General features: G+C 35.9%; 2 protein-coding genes across 2 annotated transcripts; both read right to left on the bottom strand.

Annotated features, from left to right (window-relative positions):
* Positions 1-1,623: 1,623 nt before the first annotated feature.
* LOC112058444 (esterase FE4) lies at positions 1,624-4,936 on the bottom strand. The gene is made up of 3 exons (XM_024099288.2): positions 4,663-4,936; positions 2,207-3,486; positions 1,624-1,850 (listed from the first exon to the last, which is right to left on the bottom strand). Exons 1-3 carry the CDS (start codon positions 4,852-4,854, stop codon positions 1,652-1,654), a joined length of 1,671 nt encoding a protein of 556 aa, XP_023955056.2. The 5' UTR covers positions 4,855-4,936; the 3' UTR covers positions 1,624-1,651.
* A 7,272-nt stretch (positions 4,937-12,208) lies between these two features.
* LOC112058445 (esterase FE4) lies at positions 12,209-18,583 on the bottom strand. Its single transcript, XM_024099289.2, has 3 exons — positions 17,020-18,583; positions 13,252-14,531; positions 12,209-12,590 (listed from the first exon to the last, which is right to left on the bottom strand). Exons 1-3 carry the CDS (start codon positions 17,209-17,211, stop codon positions 12,392-12,394), a joined length of 1,671 nt encoding a protein of 556 aa, XP_023955057.2. The 5' UTR covers positions 17,212-18,583; the 3' UTR covers positions 12,209-12,391.
* Between the last annotated feature and the right edge of the window lie 5,133 nt (positions 18,584-23,716).

The raw sequence follows: 23,716 nt of genomic DNA, 5'->3' as shown, positions 1-23,716 counted from the left end.
AGGAAGGCTGTAGGCTATTTATTATCCCCGCCTTCTTACAGGAAGATGGGCTTAATGACCACGCGGGTGAAACCGCGCGGCGTCAGCTAATATTATACAATTCAAATACAAATACAAATAGCCTTTATTACTGATAATAAGATACATTTCATAATGATTATTAGTATTTTACATTTTACATTTCATTATAATTATATTTTATAATTTAGCAAAGTAATACCTATAATGTGATTCATACTTATTTCATGCATTTAATTTTGATGTTATTAATATTATTTTTTGTAGTTATTTTATAAATCAATTTATTCTACTCTTCGACATCGGTATCAGAATTATCAATTTGCCTTTTGGCATAGGCTAATATTACCGACCATTTAAGAACAAAAATGGTCATGAATTTTTTTATACTTTTAAAGTTAGCCCTTGACTACAATTTCGAAGTTACATCAAAAATAAATAAAATCAATCAAACAACAAAAACAAAAATTTTGGATTTTTCCCTACATGCAAAGTGAAAATGAATTTTGTTATTGTCTATCCCATGGTGTATATAGTTAACAGTATTTTTGTGCATTACTTAGGCTATTAAATCTGATATCTACGGAACCCTACACTGCGCGTGGCGTGACACGCACTTGGCCACTTTATTCTGGAAAAATCCATGGAGGATTTTCACATGAACGAAGTTGCAGGCCATCCATTAGTCTTACGTATATAAAGTTATAATCGCGAGTGGCAGTAATTGCGTCTACGAAGTCTGAAAACGAGAGATGTGCTCGCGTAATTTCATATTCAAAGTTGTAGGTTATGTGCGTGCATTTCACTCGCATTATCACAGCAATTTGAGCGCCTCTGGGCCCGGAATGGGGCTGGAATGAAGTTTAAAATGCATATGAGGTTCTCGCCACTAGTTAAACGGTATGTGAATGTGGAAATGTGTTTCATAGCTTCAGAAAAGGCTATATACTTACTTACTTACAAAACTGTCCGCAAGTTTTGATAAAAATTGCATTGCCTCCCTGATGCACACCATTGACGATAAATTATTCTCACGTCTCTGCAGCACCCACGACTATAACTGATCGTGTATTGGTCGCTGCGTGCATGTCAGCTCGACTTATGAAACGTCTTCGCTGCCGTTTGTGCTGAAGAAACGTGAGAATAATTGACCGCTGACTTAAGGCTTCAGACACTAAAATATAAAAAAAAAAATATACCTACTTAAACAATGACATACATTGCTACATAGTCTTAAAATATAGGCCTGTGTTATAGGTACTAAGATAGCTGATTTTATAGTATAAATATATTGATTATACTACGTATATAAAGACATACTGTGTAACCCGTAAATATTACGACAAATTTCACAGGGTGATAGACATCAAGGCCTACTAAAATAACGCAATTTACGATCATGTGTAATAGTATAAAGTGACAGGAACAAATTTTAATACTAAATAACAATTATGACAAAGTGTTTAAAAATATTTTAAAGGACTTTTGCGTCCTTTAAAAATAACAAGTCCTTTTTGAAACTGCACACCTGCAACGTAAAGCGCAAGCTTAATTCATACAAAAATTACAATATCAGAATAGTTTAGAATAAAATAATAAACATAATATATTTTATTTATATATTTAGATTTACTTATAACTCCGTATGTACTAGAGAAGTAGGTGGCATAGGATTGGGGTAATACTTTTCATATATATCATCCCAGAATTCGGTTCTTTCTTTTAGAAGAGAGCTCTTCAGTTCTATTGTTTTACCCAGTGACATGTAAGGAGATCTATTTGCGCCGACTGGCGGCCATTTCGGCAAATCAGAACCTTCAGGTACTGGCTTACTGCAAAAAAAAACAAAAATTAAATGTTAGATACTTCTGTCATAAGCCTTATTCAAAAGGCTTATTCATGTTGGACTGATTTCTACAGTACCTATTAAGAGTCTAACGCATGGTAGTATGCCTTTTTGGTATTAGGTATAGGATAATAACTAGTTGATACAGATGATATAAACAGTCTGCTGAAAAAATAATTATGTATAATAGTAAGTCTTTGAACAGTGCGTGTTGCCAGTGAACCTTTCAGTCGCTAACTATGAACCTCATTAAAAGGCTCACACAGCAGGGGATGGAACGAGGAGATCCGCAGAAGAACCAAAATATAAATTATGTGTAACAGGTATCAAATACATAATTACCCAGTTGTCATAAAATCTAGCCAAATTTTCCTCATATTTTTGACATGTTTTTTGAACGCATCGGAATCACTTGTTCGGTTTATAAACTTATTCCATCCATCCAAAACGAACATAGTTTGTGAACAATGATTCGCACCGCGTACGTTGTTTGTATAAGGCACGGAAGGGGTTTCATCATCATAGTATGAATACTCGTATAAATATATCTGATCATTGCCAGCCTCTACTTGCAATTTAACTGATCTAATTGTTGCATATGCGAAGATAACATCCGTAAAGTAGTCTACATACGCTAACACAGTTTCCTTACTGACAGTTTTGTCTCCAAAGTAAAATCGTTTAACCCTTTCGGCCACTTGTTCCTTCTCCATTTTGCTTTTGAATTTTAAATCGATCGGTAGAAAATCGGAAAAGTTATCATTCATTAAATCTTTCCAGGTATCAAAGTATTCTATGCGTAATAAACCTTCCATATCGGTAAACCCGTATAACATTGGTACTTTTTTATAGTTACCACTTTTCAGTATGTTAACTGGACTATCATCCAGAAATACTTCTTGTCCCAAATCACGTTCTACGCATGGTACCATAAGAAACGAGGAATCTGTTCTGTTCATCACGTCCCCTGAATTTAATTGATCATATGTTATGGTCTTGAAAAACTTTTCTAAATCACGAAGGTCCTCAAATTTTTTTGTAGTTATTAATTTTGCGTATTCTTTAGCATTTTGAATAGGATCTACCTGAACACTGAACACTGCTGTATTTGCTCCGCTTTCTGGAATAACCCTTTTAAATAAGTTATCTGTTATTTTTGAGATCATCAGCAGATCTACTGACGCTGACCCCGCACTGTATCCTGCGATTGTAACATCATTAGGGTCACCGCCGAATTTTGCTATATTCTTTTGCACCCAACGCAACAGTGCTACTTGGTCTTTCATTCCTGCGTTACCAGGGACGTCATTGGTGCCTAAACAAAGAAATCCGTGAGCTCCAAGTCTATAATTAAACGTTACTGCAATCACTTTTTTACTTTTTACGAAGTTTTTGGGCGTAACCATGTTGCCCCATCCCATGACGTAAGCTCCTCCGTGCACATAAACAACAACTGGTAAGTGTTTCTGTATAGTATCGGGAACATATACAGATGCAGTTAGACAATCTTCTTGCATTGTCTTTACGTCCGGAAGGAAACGCATTAAATTGCCTTGCGGACATATTGTTACTTTGTCTACAGCTTCAAACACTTTAGACCAAGTAGGAGGCGGCAATGGACTCTAGAAAAACAGAATTATATGTGAACACACATTTAATCAGTGCCAATTGAATCTACACTAGAAATACCTATCTTAGATAAAAGTAAGTAAACATTCTGTTAATAAATTGAATTGATAATATTATGATATTAATATTGCAAAGTCATTTACTTGGTCACAATGTTCAAGGTCAAGCGCTTGTAGCTTTTAAAATACATTTTTTCAATATAATGACTAATTAAGTAAAGCATTTTTGGTATTCCTACCTGTGTGAATCCAAGGAATATCCGACTCCGATCTGGAGATTAGCTCCAAGATAAAAAGTAGCATTTGTAAAAGATGTCTCTGTATGCCAATGTTCATAGAAATCTGCTCAGTCATTTGTAATTTGATTACAATTACAAACAACCAAATAAAACTACATACGAGTATCTACTTATGTACCTACATAGATATTACGTCTTCCTTGCTTTCTTAAAATAATAAAATTATTATAAATTCAAGATTTTTGTCTGACTGAACAAGCTTAATATGATGAAGCCCATTCTAAAATGTGTTTAATTGCGACATGATATTAGTAAAACAGACACGTATCATTTAAAAATCTGATTCCACGCAGAATTAAATTAAATTGGTACTTAATTTCAAATACATTTTTCATTCATTTTAAATTAAATTGACATTCTAATTACATTTATTTGATATGTATATACATTTAAATTTATTTGTTTGAATTTGTTGCTTTTGACTTATTTCTGTAGTAATTTCATTTTTTTCTTTATTTTGTATAATTAATTTGTTTAATTTTATAATTTATTGGTATAGATTATTATTTTTCATTGTAATTATTTAACAATTTATTCAATAAGACACTTGAAGTAACTGTAATTTGTAGTTTTTAGTGTAGTTTAATTTATAAATTTAGCCGGACAACAAACAACAATGCTATACATATATACCTTTAAAAGATGGCTTCGTTTAGCACTAGAACTTTTTAAGTTTACCTATGTATAGATTATTAATGTTTCTTGTTGTCATTGTTGGTATATCAATAAATAAATAAATAAGTGCGGCACCGTTAGCATATCATTGATATTTGTATGCAGAGCGCCGCTGCAGCACTGCTCCGGCGCCGCTAGGGCACTGTGTAGCCTCTCCCTTAGTTGTTCGCGAGAAAAAATAATAATAAACATTTACCTTAAATCTATCCAATCCAGTAGGAGCTGTGGCATAAGGTATATCATAAAAGGTATAAATGTCATATTCGGTGTCTTTATACCCTTTTACAGGGCCCTGAGCAATTTCCACTAAACGTGATTCTTGTCCGGAACATAATGCAATACCCTGACAACAGAGCAATGCGATCACTACACCTAGGAAGCGACACATCGCTGAAACAACCCCGGTCACAATGATTGCACGAAAACACTTATATTATGAAGTGATTTATCGCTATCAGAATACCGCTTATGTAAACATTAGTCGACATTTGCAGGTCACTAAATAATCTAGTGTATTCAAGAAGCTGTACCTAATGATAGCAAGGTTGAGTTGCGTCGATATGTTATCGGCAATCTGTATAGTTCAGTTTTTCTAAACAATGTCTAGGCAATGTATACAATATCTGGAGCGTCTGACAATGTACGAAATATTATGAATCACAGATTAATCAATAATAGGCAGATAGAGCGTACGTAGCCGCTCCGAATAAAGAATTCAAAGACACGAAGCGTCGCATCAGAAACTTTCAATATTATTCATGAAAAATGGCGTTTTATGTTTTTAAATATTTTTAAAACTGTTTACAAAAAGTATAGAAAAAAGATGGAGTATTTTTTATTGATATTTATTGATTAATAAATTTGTTTACGTAATTGTTGTTAGTGTTAAATTTTTTAAATACTAATTATGAAAAAAATTGTATTTGTATATGCGGATGTTAATTATGGGTTTTACCGGCTTCACCACATTGCTTGTAAAGACTCATTCTGTATAATCTTTATTCTGTGTTATGGATATGATTTTTCATTACATTACATAATACCTCCATACAAGCGGGTATATTTAGATACCCGTAAACATAGAACGCGGAATATTCGAAACAACTAACGCCATCTATCGGCAGCATATTCAGTCTACTTGTGTCTCGATTAAATCTAGCCCAGATTAAAATTTGTCTACCACTGCAAACATAGTAAAATGTTAAAATTTTACCACAACCTTTGCTGTGGTAAATTTTTAACTTCGTCAGTGACGGCTGTTGTGTGGATATTCAGCTGTGTATCATATGGCATTTGACTGAGAAGAGTGTCTTGAAAATGGGCTGGACCTGCCTGGAATGCAAGAGCAAAGTTCTAAGAGGTGATAAATGCGGCGACTCCGATGCAAGGGTTATCAAGCTTTAGTCCTACCCCGAATGAAGGTTTCTCGAAAGACGGAAAAAGCTGTATATATGTTGCTCATGATAACATAATAGTTTCATCCAGTCCATAATAAACCTTGACTGAGTTTTCTTGAGTTTATTAAGGTTATACATGTAGTATAAATAAGAGTCACAGTGGAATTGCTAAGTTTTATTAAAACAATCAGAGCTAATTTACATTTTGCGTGTTCCCTATCGCAGAGCTGGCGGAAAGAGAGATTGTCACAGACAATATATTATAAACTAAGATGACATTGACAATTGACATTAATAGGTACACTATGGTTGTGAGTGCAGACAGATAATTATAAAATAATTAAGATTAGCAATATATTAATATTGCCTGCCCAATTGCAATTATCACTTTACAACACTTCCCCTCATGCGTAACATGAGAACAAATCTCTACAATGCAGGATTATACAAAATATAAAAATTAACAACTCAGGTTAATAACAAAAATAATCTCTACATTGCCCATCTCATATCTAGCATGATAGTATAAGTGGTACAACAGACTCACAATTATAAGGATACCAATACTCACAAGAACAGATGCCTATGATTCTACATCTTTCATACCCAAGTCATTAACAAAACCTAAAAATTTATGATTAGTTAAAGGTTTTGTAAACATGTCAGCTAACATTTTTTCAGTGGGTAAATAGCTGACTGTGACATCCGTTTTTCTAATAAAATCCTTAACAAAATGGTAACGAAGGTCAATGTGCTTTGTCTTCTTGTGGCAATATTCATTGGTTTCAAGCAATTTGATTGCACTTTGATTATCACTAAAGATTCGACAATTAAAATGTTTCACAAAAATTTCATACAAGAAATTTCTAAGAAAACACACTTCTTTGCATGAATCACTTAGGGCTAAGTACTCGGCTTCAGTACTTGAAAGCGCAATACATCGCTGTTTGCGCGACTCCCAATGCACAGTAGAGCCGCCAATTTTAACTATATATCCACTATAAGACCGTCTGTCTACGACATCATTGGCCCAGTCGGCATCTGCAAAAACTGTTAAATCAAAAGTACCAGATTTAACGAAAACTAATTTCTTATCTTTAGTGCCATTTAAATATCTTAATATTCTTTTTGCAGCCAGCCAATGATCTCGTGTAAATGCAGTATTAAATTGGCTTAAATGACTAAGAGCATAAGTAATATCAGGCCTTGAACATACTGACAAATACATTAAGCTTCCAATCAACTCTCGATATGGATACATACTATCCTCTACAATATTGTTACATGAGCCTTTTTCCAACTTATTAGCAACCATAGGTGTAGAGGCACTCTTACAATTTGTCATACCAAAACGCTTTAATAACTTGTTAATATAGTCTGATTCGTCAAATGTTATAGTCCCATTGGCTCTATCTCTATGTATTTTCATACCCAAACAATTTTTTAAAATGCCTAGGCGTTTAACACTAAATTCAGATTCTAGCAAGTCATACAAGTTTTCCTTATCCTTAGAACTATTACTAAAGATATAAAAGTCATCAACATATAATGCCAGAATCGTTAATTGCTTGTTATTTCTTTTTATATAAACACATGGCTCACATCTATTTTGTACATAACCATTGTTAGTCAACAAAACGTTTACACTATTATTCCACAGCCTACTTGCCTGTTTAAGGCCATATAAACATTTCTGTAACAAACAAACTTTAGTCTTATCATATGAGAACCCTAAAGGCTGTTCCATATAAATAATTTCATCAAGACTACTATGTAAGAAGGCTGTGTTTACGTCCACATGTTCTATGTCCATATTTAATTCATTAGCAATACAAAACAAAATTCTAAGAGAAGTATGACGTACTACCGGTGAAAAAGTTTCAGAGTAGTCAACACCCGGTTTTTGACTAAAACCTCTTGCCACAAGACGTGCTTTATATTTTGTACTGTTACCTGACTCATCAGATTTTAATTTATAAACCCATTTGGAACTAACTATATTGCAGTCCTTTGGTCTATCAACTAATTGCCAAACATTATGTTTTATTAAAGAATTATATTCATCACGCATTGCTGTGAGCCAACAATCTCTATTAGGACTTGCCATTGCCTCATCATAAGATTGAGGTTCATCATAGATAAACCATTGACAAAGAAAAGATACATCTGATGAATCAGATAAGTCATAATCTTTATACCTATCTGGCTTTTTATTCCGAGTGGAACGAACCAGTCGTTCGCAACTGGTACTGGGAACCTGTAGCACTAAATCTTCCCCTCGAACGATAGTCTCGTTCCATACCATTGCATCTGACTGATTACTGTCTCTTTCACTCAGCACACTCTCCTCAGCACTTTGGAAGGAAGATTCCCCTGAAACTGGAGACAAAAATTCATTATTCCGCTCAGATTGACTAGAATTAATGACCATGTCATTTTCATGATTGCATGGACTATTGCTTTGCAAATCCATGTTATTTTCATTTGGACCTATGCTTTGCATATCCACATTATTATTAATATTTCTATTTTCAGTTGGAACCATGCTTTGCAAATCCAAACCTGAATAATTTTCATTTATAGGGTTGCTTTGCATACCTATATTATTATAAATAAAATTATTATTATTACTACTATCACAGTGTATCATTGTATTATCACAGTGGTTTAAGAAATGGTTTTCAAAAAATATTACATTTCTGGAAACAATTATCTGCTTAGGGTTAGTGGGGTCAATCAATCTATAGCCCTTAGTGTTCTCACAATATCCTACAAAGATGCAAGATCTTGATTTAGAATCAAGCTTATCTCTTTTTACCTGTGGAATAAGTGTCATAGCTAGACAACCAAAAACACGTAAATGGCTCAGGTTGACTTTGTTACCTGTCCATGCCTCCTCTGGAGTTTTATTGGGAACTGCTGCTGTAGGGCTTCTGTTCTTAAGATATATAGCTGTAATTACAGCTTCTCCCCAATACTCTTTAGGAAGACTAGCTTCACGAAGCATACAGCGAACTTTCTCAAAAAGTGTCCGGTTAAGTCTCTCAGAGACACCATTTTGAGACGGACTATAAGGAGCAGTAGTTTGATGAACTATACCCTCACTCTGTAAATATTTAGAGAAATAAGCACTGCAATACTCTCCACCCCTATCAGTTCGCAGACATTTTATAGAAAACCCAGTTTGCTTTTCAACAGTTGCTTTAAAATATTTAAATTTGGACAAAACTTCGGATTTATATTTTAATAAATAGCCATATGTTTTTCTAGAAAAATCATCGGTAAACGTTACCAGATATCTAGACTCACCCAGACTACATACAGGCATCGGACCACACACATCAGAATGAACAAGCTCCAACAACTGCTTGGAACGTTTTGCTTCACCCCTAGGAAAACTTTGCACTGCTTGCTTCCCCTCAACGCATGTTACACACTTGTTAGTGATTGCACCATGCTGAGTCGAGTGAATATTAACACCAAAAGCGAGTTTACAGAGAACACTTACCCCATGATGACTCAAATGTCCAAGCCGCTTATGCCATAAGCACAAGTCAGGTGTAACTTTGGCATTTTCCGTTGTGTCAAGCGAACTTTGTGGCTGGGACACAATATTCACATTGGTTACAGCTAAAGACTGCTCCTGTGAATCATATAAAACATTGTCCAAAATATAAATACCCCCCTGTCTGGTGGCAGATACAACAAGAACTTCCCCTTTGAAAACATAACATTTAGTATTATTAAATTTAACAGACAAAGCCTTCTCACATAATTTATATACACTAATTAAATTTGTTGAGAGGTCAGGTACATATAAAACGTCTGTAACTAATTGTGTCTTGTTATTTTTCATAGGAATCTTAACACTACCGTAACCTAGACATCTTAAGGTTGTACCATCAGCAACTTGTACAGTTCTATCACAATTTGTAATATAACTAAACCACTTTATTTCTTTACACATGTGCATAGACGCGCCTGAATCCACAATCCAGTCCTTGTTCTCGAAGACACCAAAACAGTTGGCCACCAATGCTGTTGTTGTGTTGCCTCGCTGTTCTTTCTTGTATTTAAAACATTTTGATTTTTTGTGTCCACTGCGTTGGCAAAAATCACAAACAGGTACCTTTTTAGCCTTACGGTATTGTTGCTTTGACAAAAGGGCCATATCGTCTCTGCTTTCAGTCCTTCGTCGACGTTCTTCTTCTTGCAACAACCTGGTTCGTACTAAATCACTGGATATTATACCTGTGTAGGCAACCGCTTCGAGACTGGAAACTATTATATCATATTCTTGTGGAAGGCCGCTTAAAATTATCTCCGCCACTTCAGCATCCTCTATGGTACGACCAATATCTACCAATTGTTGTACAAGAGTGGTAATATGTTCAAAGTATTTCTCCATACTATTAAAATCGGCATATGAAGCGTGATGTAATAGTCTCAACAATGCGACACGCCTCCCGAATCCTTTGTCTTCAAAGACTGAGCTTAATTTGTTCCACGCTTGCTTTGCTGTAGTAACATTTCGTATATATTGCACACATATAGGTTTAACAGATAAACTTATACGAGCGAGCGCGCGTAAATCCTTTGCAGGATCGACAGGCTCAGCTCCTTCAACACAAGACCACAAATCTTCTATGATGAGTAAGTGACGCATGTTAAATTTCCAGATTACATAATTACTCACGCCTTCTAGCTTTTCATGATGCAGATATCCACTCGCAACAGGATTCGCAGAAGCCATTTTTGATGAGCTCTGGTGACAATGGGTGACAACGTGTTACCACGCGGTCCACGCAGTAGATGTATTTTCTCAAAATTTTCACCAAATCTTGTAAATCGCGTGATCGGCCTATAACCTCTTGAGTTTATTAAGGTTATACATGTAGTATAAATAAGAGTCACAGTGGAATTGCTAAGTTTTATTAAAACAATCAGAGCTAATTTACATTTTGCGTGTTCCCTATCGCAGAGCTGGCGGAAAGAGAGATTGTCACAGACAATATATTATAAACTAAGATGACATTGACAATTGACATTAATAGGTACACTATGGTTGTGAGTGCAGACAGATAATTATAAAATAATTAAGATTAGCAATATATTAATATTGCCTGCCCAATTGCAATTATCACTTTACAACAAGTTTGTTGTTGCTCTTCTCGGACCGCGCCTTGGTACGAATTTGTACCCTCGTAACTTTAATTTTGAGTTTTCTACCAATAAATTAAATTATGACGTGATTATGACATAAAACTTCAAAGTGTATTAACTAGGACTCAAAAGTGATTACAAATATAAGAAAACTAATGTCGAACAAAGGTTATGATTCACAACACTTGTCAGGACAACTTAATTAACAAATCAAACTGTAACCAAAATAAGAAAACTGTAACCCTAGAATGGCAGAGAATGACCTTGAGTGGAGTCACGCACTTGTGAACCATGTGTGTAGGGTTAAAGGATCCTTTGACTGTATACAAACACTCCCCTTTTCCACTCAAGTCACTCTCCCCGCCTATCCCTATCCAATAAAGAATTACACAACAAGAGATGTGGACGGCTCGAATGCCACGAGCACATTGAAGCCAACACGAGATCGAGCGGCGTTATATCTGTCACAGACTACTATTTCCTACACTATTTATTAACAACATGTAAATTTAAAAGCGGCCAACGCGGCGATAACAAGTGCTTGTCAACTCAGCCTAATTGAAACAAATGAAATTTGAATTTGAATTCGAATTCATCTGCTCAACTTAGTTCCCCTGAGACCGACATCATCTTAACTATATTGAATCGATTGCAGTCGAGTTAAGTACTTAACTTGGATTTGGGTCTTTATATAGGACGGTCTAAATATTATCTGGGCATGTTGGCTTATCTAGGTCACTTTACACATTCTACACGACAACGTCATTTGACACGAGTCAAATAACCTTTTGCTTTTAACACTTCTGGATCGAGGTCGTTTTTTCTCTTTTTTTTATTTTTTTTTAATTATTATTATTTTAAAGCGGATCCCATTAAGGAATATTGAGGATCTGACTTGGGTGTTTGGAATGATCAATCAAACAATCAATTAATGTACTTATTTATTATTTGCAGATATATTATGTCATGCATATGTAGATAATTACAGGTTGGTATAAAGATGCAAATATTATTATGTATCTTCCCTATTTGATAAGGGATTGAAGGTAACTAGGTACCAATCATAAGGAAATACTGTCGTGTGTATTTTCTCACACTTACCTAGTAGGTACCTATATTACACTAAAATTAAAAAAAAGAAACAAATAGTTATAATAATGTTTATTATTAATAAAAGCGCAAAACCTCGAGCCTAATCGTCCGACTGATATGAATGGTGTAGAAGAGAAACCAAAACCAAACCCAAGTACCCCTCTGGATGGCAATGTTCATAATACCTCTGGGCAAATTAAGCGCCAGCTCTTGGGTCACCTGACCCTGACCAAAGGCCTAAAGTCATATTTGTTTATAATTATATAGATTTCCTTATAATTCCACATGTGTTTGAGAAGTTGGTGGCATTGGGTAGGCATAGTATTTTTCATATATATCATCCCAGAGTTCGGTTCGTTCTTTTCTAGGAGTACCCCTTAGTTCTATTGTTTTACCCAGTGACATATGGGGAGATCTATTTGCACCGACTGGTGGCCATTTTGGGAATTCGGAATCTTCAGGTACTGGCTTTCTGTAAAAAAAACAATTGAAAGTTTGAAAAAAAAATCTGTTTTCATCGGACTACAATACGGGGATAAAACATAGCCTATGATACTCACAAATAACGCGGCTTTCTAGATTTTCCCCCCTACAGAAAAAACGTGATTCTTAAGTCACGTGATTTCGTATTCTGATAAATATATTGTTATCCGATTAATTTCAGAGTAATTACTAACTAATGTATTTGACATTGTAATTAACGTTAACAATGGGCTATAAGCGCTTGTTATTGATTTAATGATAATTATATTATAGGTTGGTAATAGAGCTATATAATAACAGCTGGTTAGCAAAGAACTGCTACATTATGGTAGGCACACAACCGCATCGTACGTATCGGGCGAATCACATCAAACGGATCGTATTCTTTGTACTCGTATATAAAGCGTCCACTGAGCATCGTGCGAATCACACGAATCTACCGTAAAATTAAAAATCTTATTGATGCAATGTGTCCAATATCTACGATGCGGATCTGTGGGCGACTACCATTAGCAACTGCTCAAAGATAATGAGGTGTTCCCACCGCGCACCTATCTGCACACGAACCTATAGGTACTATAACGTATCGAATAACAAAATAATCAAAATAAAGATTATATTCAATTCAACTCATAAAACTCAAAACATACCCAGTTGTCATAAAATTTAGCCAAATTGTCCTCATATTTTTGACATGTGTTTTGAACTCATCGGTACCACTTGTCCGGTTTATATAGCCTTTCCACCCATCCAAAACGATCACACATTGTGTACAATGATTGGCACCGCGTATGTTATTTGTATAAGGCACGGGAATTGTCTCATCATCATAGTATGAATACTCGTATAAATATATCTGATCATTGCCAGCTTCTACTTGCAATTTAACTGATCTAAGTATTGAATAGGTGAAGAGAACATCGGAAAAGTAGTCAACGTATGCTAGCACTGTTTCCTCACTGATAGCTTTGTCTCCAAAGTAAAATCGTTTGACCCTTTCTGCGACTTGTTCCTTCTCTATTTCGCTTTTGAATTTCAAATCGGCCGGTAGGAAATCAGAAAATTTTTTATTCATTAAATCTTTCCATGTGTTAAAGTTTAATAAGCGTATGAAACCTTCCATATCGCAAAACCCGTATAACATTGGTACTTTTTTATAGTCACCGCTTTTCAGTATGTTAACTGGGCTATCATCTAGAAATACTTCTTGTCCCAAATCACGTTCTACGCATGGTGTCATAACAAACGACGAATCTGGTCTGAAACCCGTGTTTCCTGAATTTAATTGATCATATGGTATGGTTTTAAAAAACCTTTCTAAATCAACTAAGTTATCAAATTTTTTTGAAGTTAATAGCTTTGCGTATTCTTTAGCATTTTGAATTGGATCTATCTGAACACTGAACGCTGCGGTATTGGCTCCGCTATCTGGGATAACCCTTTTGAACAAGTTATCTGTTGTTTTTGAGATCATCAGCAAATCTACTGACGCTGACCCCGCACTGTATCCTGCGATTGTGACATCATTAGGGTCACCGCGGAATTTCGCTATATTCTTTTGCACCCAACGCAACAGTGCTACTTGGTCTTTCATTCCTGCGTTACCAGGGACGTCATTGGTGCCTAAACAAAGAAATCCGTGAGCTCCAACTCTGTAGTTAAACGTTACTGCAATCACTTTTTTACTGTTTACGAAGTTTTTGGGCGTTACCATGTTGCCCCATCCCATGACGTAAGCTCCTCCGTGCACATAAACAACAACCGGTAAGTGTTTCTGTACAGTATCGGGAACATATACAGATGCAGTCAGACAATCTTCTTGCATTGTCTTTACGTTCGGAAGCCAACCCATGAGATCGGTTTGCGGACATATTGTTACTTTGTCTACAGCTTCAAATACTTCAGACCAAGTCGGCGGTGGCAATGGACCCTAGAAAAATTAAAATATTTTGTTATCGCCGCGTTGCAACGACTTGCGGTACGGACGACTTCAGTGAGCTCGTGGCGTTCGAGGCGTCCACATCTCTTGTTGTGTAATTCTTTATGGGTTACTTGGGATAGGCGAAGAGAGTGATTTGAGTGGAAAAGGAGAGTGTTTGTTAACAGTCAAAGGTACCTTTAACCCTACACACAACGTTCACAATTGCGTGACTTTGCTCAAGGTCATTCTCTGCCTTTATAGGGTCTTATTTTGGTTACGGTTTGATTTGTTAATTAAGTTATCCTGACATATGTTGTGAATCATAACCTTTGTTTGACATTAGTTTCTTATTTTTGTAATCAATTTTAGTCTGCTAAAAACAGAAGTGGGATAAAAAACTTGTGCTTCCATAGTGAATAAAGATATGTACTACGTAATTTAAAACCCTATTAAATACCCTAAATCGGGCTAATCGTTTATCATTTCTTTGTTAATATGGTATGAGAGCATTTTTCATAGAAAGTGGGTAACAAATGTACACAACCCTAGATACACAGGGTCCTTAGACACTCATTCGATTAAAAATGAGTCATACACGATCTTCAATAGTGGTTTATACATGTTCAAGTTGTCAGTGTAAACGCAACTGCCCCGCAACTGTCCCTGAATTGCGTCCGTGTCTGGTACATGGACGCAATCCAGGGACATAAATTGGGTATAAATTATAATGAACCCTAAATCATATAATTTTTTCGCGAGACAAAGTAATTTAATACTAAAAGGAGGTTGGCAAAAGTGGGGAGTCACAATCTGAGGTGTCGTACACTCATACATTTGTATTGATTAAAACTATTATTTTGTAAAATGCTTGTAAATAAAATATTGAGATTTTACAGAACGGGAATCAAAAGAAAAAAAAGTGCATTTTATTTACAAAAAAACTCGTCTGCAAAATCGCCATTTCGTATTTATGAAGCAACTAGCGGACGCCCGCGACTTCGTCCGCGTAAATTTCGATGTCAACTTTACTACTACCCCTACCCTACCGTACCCCTACCCTACCCCTACCCTACCCTACCCTACCCCTACCTTACCTACACCCTACCCCCATCCTACCCCTACCCCCATCTTACCCCTACCCCCATCCTACCCCTACCCCCATCCTACCCCTACCCTCCCCGTACCCTATCCCTTTCGTACCCCTATCCCACCCGTACCCCTATCTCACGCCTATCCTACCTCTACCCTACCACTTCCCTATCCTACCCGTACCTCTACCCTACCACTACCCTACCTCTACCCCTACCCTACTACTACCCTTAACCCGGCCCTAAACCTACCCTACCCCTACACTACCCCTACGCTTCCCTACCCGTACCCTACCCTACCCTGTAACTTCTCTATCTTACTCCTACCCTTAGCAAAATCGGTTCAGTCCTTCGAGAGTGGTGGTATGACCAAGAGAAATAGAGACTTCTATGCTAATAATATAAAGAGGTAAAGTTCGTGTGGTTGTAGGAGGTAATCTCTGGATCTACTGGACCGATTTGGAAAATTGTTTTACCAATAGAAAGCTACGTTATTAGCGAGTGTCATAGGCTATGTTTGATCCCAATATTCACACGGGAACGGGAACTACGTAAATGAAAGCGCCGGGCGTCATATAGCGGAATTTCTGCGTCTTTTAGAAATTTTGTATTATCTCCGAAACTATTTAAGTAATTAACATACTGCAAAGGGCAAATCTTATCTCCATAATATCCTTGTAATTATTAAATAATTTATTTTAATAAGGATTAAAGTTTAGTTGTATAAATAATGACGTAAACCTAAGTATATAAAATTAATAATTTTTAAAACACAAAAGGTACTATATCTGCTAATATATAGAAGATAGATATATGGTGTCGCGGACTTTTTTGTAGAACTTTTAAAGATACATAAAGTCTCTATACATTAATTTCAATTTTAAACAATAGTTAAGGCAGCGCATGCGAATAAGTCTGTTTAAGAGGATTTTCAGTCCGACCTGTATGACAAAAACTGTGATAACTCTGCTAATTTATATGATATCAATATAAAATATAGCCTATAGCACTTCCCGATAATGTAGCTTTCTACTGGTGAAAGAATTTTTAAAATCGGACCAGTAGTTCCGAAGATTACCCCATTTAAAAAATGTGACAAACTTACAAACTTACAAACTTTACCTCTTTATAATATTAGTATAGATATAGATTAGTATAGATATAGATTACACAGTTGTATGCCAGCGGAGGTGTTTTTTACATTTATGTATAAATAGGGTACCTACTAATTTAAGGTATATCTTTTTTCCTTGCTTTTTAAGACTTCTTACCATTTACTTATTTCTTAGTTTAATCACGATAAACAACTATTAATAGGTTTCAATAATGCACGCTACTTCTATCAGCTAGTCCCAAAATACATCTCGCAATTCTCCTTTGTAAAAACTTTAATAACAATATTTGTTTACCTTAAATCTATCCAAACCCGTAGGAGCTGTAGCATAGGGTATATCGTAAAATGTATAAATGTCAAATTCTTTGTCTTTATACCCTTTGACAGGGCCCTGAGCCAATTCCACCAAGCGTGATTCATGTCCGGAACTGAATGCATCACCCTGACACCAGAGTAATGCGAGCACAACGCATAAGAAGCGACACATCGCTGAACAACTTCTGTGACAATGATTGCGTGTAAACAGTTATAATTATGTTATATGTAGATTTAATCGCTATCGATAATTATCTCAACTCATCTTAGATACATCTTAAATTATCATTATTTCTACTAAACCGGACAAGTGCGAATTGAACTCGCGTGAGGGTTCCGAACGATATAAATTTATCATGTTTTTGAAATCTGACTAAAACTAGTAATATTTGGGTCAAACTGGGCTCATTATTTAATAAGTGCTGCAGAAACGGCTCGAAGGATTAATGATGTGTATGGCGGCGATGTCGCAAAATAAAGCACAGTGCGTTTTTGGTTCCAACGTTTTCGTTCTTTTTAGCAGACTCAGACGTGATTACAAAAATAAGAAAACTAATGTCGAACAAAGGTTTGTCAGGACAACTTAATTAACAAATCAAAGTGTAACCAAAATAAGACCCTAGAAGGGCAGAGAATGACCTTGAGTGAAGTCACCCACTTGTGAACGTTGTGTGAAGGGTTAAAGGATCTTTGACTGTTAACAAACACTCCCCTCAAGTTTCCACTCAAGTCACTCTCCCCACCTATCCCATGTAACCCATAAAGAATTACACAACAAGAGGTGTGGACGGCTCGAACGCCACGAGCACACTGAAGCCGTCCGTACCGCAAGTCGTTGGAACGCGGCGATAACATTCTGGAAATTTTGTCTTGCAGCACAAGCCTCGTAGACGTCCGCAGACCAAAGTTAATAATGAAGAATTGAAGACTATTGCGGAAGCGGATCCATCGCTAACCACGTGCGAGCTAGCTGGTAGCTTGAACTTGAAGTAAATTGGGAAGGTGAAAAAGCTTTAAAAATGGCTACCTCATGATTTAGTGCAGTAAACCGACAAACGCGCATCGAATGCTATGTTACAATACTCAACCGGCACAATAATTAAGGTATTTTACATCGAATCATCACCTGTGATGAAAAGTGGATGCTGTACGATAATCGCTGAACCCTGGCGAACCAGCCCCAAACGAAAATTTACTAAAAAAAAAATTGGTCCATGGTTGGATTCAGAAAAAAGTTACTGTGACAGACAGACCCGACACTCGAGTGATCTTATGAGGGTTCCGTTTGTCGGAACCCTAAAATAACGTCGATCTGCAATTAGTGACAATAAATCTGGTTTGTATTGCAGCCGCAATAGCAAGGTTATGAGTTGCGTTGATATATTTCATACTAGCGGATGATCGCGACTTTGTACGCGAGAAAATCGATGTAAGCTTGTAACCCCTATTATACCCCTTTTATTTACATATTCACGTGTTTTATATACAACAAAAGAAGAGTTTTAAGAAATTAAATATCACGTGTCTCAAACAAAAAAATTTAGAATATCCATACTTGAATTTTTTTTTCTTGTATTGTTAATTCAGACATACATTTTTACCAGCCATTTTGCAACTACAAAAATAAGACAATTTTATATCAATTTCCAAACCTCGATAAGTGTAGGTACAGTTTATAAAATAATGGTACCTACACTTCAGTCCCATATATTTTTTTTACAGGATTTTTTTTTTTAAACATATCACCTTATTGGAAGAAAAATAACTATCGCACTCAAAGATTTTTCTACAAAACAAATAAAACAATATTTATAAAAATAGTATTAGAGTACGTTGGTTTATTTTGTAGTATTTAACAATAATCAGATCTTTATAATCATAATTACAGCAGCTATCAAAAAACTGAATCAAGATAACAAAATTTGAAAAATCCGAAAATAAAATATAACTTGGTCAGTTGGTCACCCTAGGGATTTTTGGAAAAATATTCAAATTAGTTTTAGTTAGGTGTATCTACCGTTTGCGTTTTATCCATTGACTACGGGAGACCCTATATAGTGCAAGTGCTTCATGTTTAAACAAAATAAGTACACATTACCTACACTCCGATACAAAGCCCGCGTGTACCATGTGTGTTCATACAGGAATTGGTTTCATTGTTATGTACTTTGCTAAGCTATTTATCGCCTCGGAGCTTGGGATCGTGTTCCTCCATAAATTGTCAAGGGACGCGGGCCCCGTATAAAGTCCTTATTAAGTCGTGAAGCGTGTTTTGTATGATATTTGTTCTTGTTTTCTTTAGAAAATGTTGCTTTTACACTATCTTTGAATTTACAACGTACTAGCGGACGCCCGCGATTTCGTCCGCGTGGAATTCAGTTTCATAAATCCCGCGGGAACCATGCGGTTTTCCGGGATGAAAATTTTTCAATTTAAAAGAAAAATATACGACTGGTACAAGTAAAACCTACTAATGTCAAAGAACTATTTAAATATTTTTTTTTAGAATTTAAACTATCTTGAGTGTTATTCATATTAATTGATTTCCCGTTTGGATCGTGCCGCGATGCAAGAACCAGCTCATGACTAAGGGCCCCGTATGGGTTCGAAACTAGTCGGGCATACTCCGACCTAATATCACGTGAGTTGTGAGTTTTAGCCTTGTTTCATAATCAATTAATATTTAAATAATAATTGTGAAAACAATGAATTACGTATATTGTATTGCAATTGTAACTTAATTTCGTAATTATGACTGTTGGTGTTATTTTTTCTTTACTGTTTGTAATTTCATTTAATTTAATTTAGTAATTGTGACTGTATTTATCTTTTTCTTAATTTAATTTCATTTTATTTTGTAATTGTGACTGTTTGTATTTTTTTTTTATTTTTTTCACCATGTATAATATTTGCACACCATTAATTTAGTTTAATGTTGTAAAAAACAATAATTCTTGCAAATAAACAATTATTATTATTATTATAAAAGTAGCATATGTTTTAATCCAGAGTAAAATCTATTTCCATTCCAAATTTCCAAGCCCAGGAATGTTTGAAAAATGGTCAGTCTCATTTAAAGCACTGTCGTGATCAGTGCCGGATTAAGGAAACTTAATGTCTCCTTAAGTAAACTTCATATTATAATTTATAAAAAAAATAGTAGGTAATATTGAATTGACGGCCGTGTGGCGCAGTGGGTAGTGACCCTGCTTTCTGCATCCACGGCCGTGGGTTCGATTCCCACAACTAGAAAATATTTGTGTGATAAACGTGGGGTTTTTCCAGTGTCTGTGTGTATTTAAACATTATATAAGTATTTATATGTAGTATATAATTGTATATTAATATTATAATATCAACTATCTTAGCACCCATAACACAAGCTACTCTGTATGCTTACTTTGGGGCTAGATAGTGATGTGTATTGTTGAAGTATATTTATGTATTTAAAAAAAAAAAAAAAAATCCGCTTGGGGCCAGCGTGGTGGCCAAACCCCTCTCATTCTGAGAGATGACCATCATCGAGCTCACCAGTGAGCCGAATATGGGTTGATAATGATGATGTTTAGTTTTAGCGTATTATATGTTCTGAGGTTACACCACTGGCTGTAAGTATGCGACTTATCTAAATTGAACGGCAGCTATGTTCATACATGTTTGTAAGAACTTGTAAGTCTGTGTAATATATTGCTTCGGAGTGCTTCATAAAATTTATTTCTTTCCTTCGAGTTATCTACTGCAATAACGCTTGCTTTATACTAAGCCCTCGTACGAATATTTCATAGCAGAATCAGCGACGTTTGAGTTTTTACAGTGTTGCTATAAATCGTAAATGTACAATGACATTTGAAATTTTTGTTATTTTAGTGTAATAAAGAGTTTTCTTTCTCTCATTTATTTATTTACCTTTTTTTTAATTTATAACAATGTTAATATAAAAATATAATACAAAACATTATTATTAACCTTCCTGGTGCAGGTCATTTGAGTGCCCAAGCAACCGGTGGTCAGGGCGCCAGAGTGAGGAACTTCCTCACAATACGCGCCGTCTCAAGAATCACTGCCTTCTGTATCCGACTCTTGATCCAATAGTTGAGTGAAAGCTTCATAAGATGTTGGTCGAAGCTTTTCGCTATAAAACCATTGATTGATACAACTGTCGGAAAAGTAATAGTTGACTCAACATTCCACATGGCGGTAATCTCGTGAGCAAAGTCCAAGTATTTTGATACTTTTTCTTAATAAAGAGTTTATTATTATTATTATTATAGGCCATTCAACACTTGATTTTTTTTGTTCTTTTAGCGTAATATATAGTTTATTAATAATATGCCAGTCAAATGAGGATTTTTTCGATTTTGTTGCAAATAATGAGAGCTTAGACCCTGAAAAGTTGCTATCCCAAAGTCCGGACGAAGCTCCATAACTCTTACATTTGAGCCTCAATAGCTCAACAGTAAGAGCGGTCGGACTCATCACCAAGGAGTGGTGGTCCGATCCCCGACCCGTTGGTCTTTTGTTGTACCCACTCTTAATACAGTCTTTTCCGACTAGTTGGATGGAAACGGGATTGGTCTTAAAAGATAGGGCTAATATTCTTTTCTAAAAAAATACTCCACAGTTATTTACCGTAATTATAATTATGACAATGCGCTGAAGAACTTTCTACTTTCATAAAATCAGAGGTCTGGTTATCACAAGCTATTGTAATGAATTCGAAATTCATTTAAGTATTTCATCCCCCTTTATCTCCGAAACTACTAAACCTAAAACTGTGAAAAAAATACAGAAGTTAGCTTTCTACTTGAAAACCTGGAAAACCTCAGAAATATAAAATTTTTGAAAAAAAATCAACTGCTTCATGTGACACATGAAATGAAAGAGCTTGTTAAGAGGATCTCAAATATATGTTTTTTTGTAATTTTTAACCGACTTCCAAAAAGGAGGAGGTTCTACGTTCGGCTGTATGTATGTTTTTTTTTTTTTTTTATGTATGTCCAGCGATAACTCCGTCAATTATGGACCGATTTTGAAAATTCTTTTTTTGTTTTGTAGGGTTTACTTCCAGGGTGGTCCCATTTTTTTCATGTCAGGATCTGATGGTGGCATCCTGGAGAAATTGAGGGGAACTTTCGAAAGTTGTAGAGACGGCTAGTACGTTTGTTAGTGTTTCCATAAGATATTTTAAACCACTACAACTTTATGGAGGTTTAGAGTTGGTCTGATGATGGAGCCGAAACACAGACGATGGAACTCATCAAGGATTTACAGCAGTCACCTTTTGTTTGGGCTTGATTAATTTGTATTGATGAGTACTTTCCACCTAGATGGATTGTGACTGTATTAAGGGTCTGGTGATGAAGACGAGGGACAGTGAAGAGAACTCCTCGACGGTTCACAGTAGCTACCTTGTGTTTGGACTTGATAAATTTGTATTGATGAGAGCTTTCCACCTAGATGGATTGTGACTGTATTAAGGGTCTGATGATGAAGACGAGGGACAGTGAAGAGAACTTCTCGACGGTTCACAGTAGCTACCTTGTGTTTGGACTTGATACATTTGTATTGATGAGAACTTTCCACCTAGATGGATTGCGAATGTATTAAAGGTCTGGTGATGAAGACGAAGCACAGTGAAGAGAACTCCTCGACGGCTCACAGTAGCTACCTTGTGTTTGGACTTGATAATTTTGTATTGATAAGAACTTTTCACTTAGATAGGTTGTGACTGTACAGACGCAGAGGGTATGCTAACACTAAAAAATAAAAAATAAAAATTTTAATAAAAAAAATTCAACCGACTTCCAACTCAAAAAATAACTTTAACTAAAAAGCAAAAAATAACATCCTACCTATGTGCTACCTTCTGATCAGTTTGAAGGCGGTGCCAAGCCAGTGTCGTGTTTTAATTAAAGCTGTTTCTGGAATAACCACAGAAATTTTGTAGTTTAAACGTATTTAATTAAAACATCACTGGCTTGGCACCGCCTTCAAACTGGTCAGAAGGTAGCACATAGGTAGGATGTTATTTTTTGCTTTTTAGTTAAAGTTATTTTTTGAGTTGGAAGTCGGTTGAATTTTTTTTATTAAAATTTTTAAAACAAACATTTTCCAAGTAATGTAAAAGAACGACGAAAATTGACCATTTCCCTCTCCCTCCCCTTTTCTCCGAAACCACTAAACCTAAAATAAGATTTCCACCTAGGATTTAGCTGCTTCCGTGGCGCAGTGGTACGCGGTGGATTTACAAGACGGAGGTCCTGGGTTCGATCCCCGGCTGGGCAGATTGAGAATTTCTTAATTTGTCCAGGGCTGGTGGGAGGCTTCGGCCGTGGCTAGTTACCACCCTACCGACAAAGACGTACCGCCAAGCGATTTAGCGTTTCGGTACGATGCCGTGTTGAAATTGAAAGGGGTGGGGATTTTCATCCTCCTCCTAACAAGTTAGCCCGCTTCCATCTTAGACTGCATCATCACTTACCGTCAGGTGAGATTGTAGTCGTCACGCGAGTCAACTCGCACTTATCCGGTCTAATGACGTTGGACAGTGTAGCACAAACAAACAACATGGCATGCGTGGCATTATTATTTTCACAAATTTATCGATAAAAAAATTATCGATAAATACTCACAAATATAAATCGAAAATATGAACTTATCACAAGTATGCATTGTTA

This window comes from Bicyclus anynana, chromosome 4 (assembly GCF_947172395.1).
Source record: "Bicyclus anynana chromosome 4, ilBicAnyn1.1, whole genome shotgun sequence".
Lineage (NCBI taxonomy): Eukaryota > Metazoa > Arthropoda > Insecta > Lepidoptera > Nymphalidae > Bicyclus > Bicyclus anynana.
Note: the sequence above shows the minus strand (reverse complement) of the source record. Positions and strands in the feature narration are given on the sequence as shown.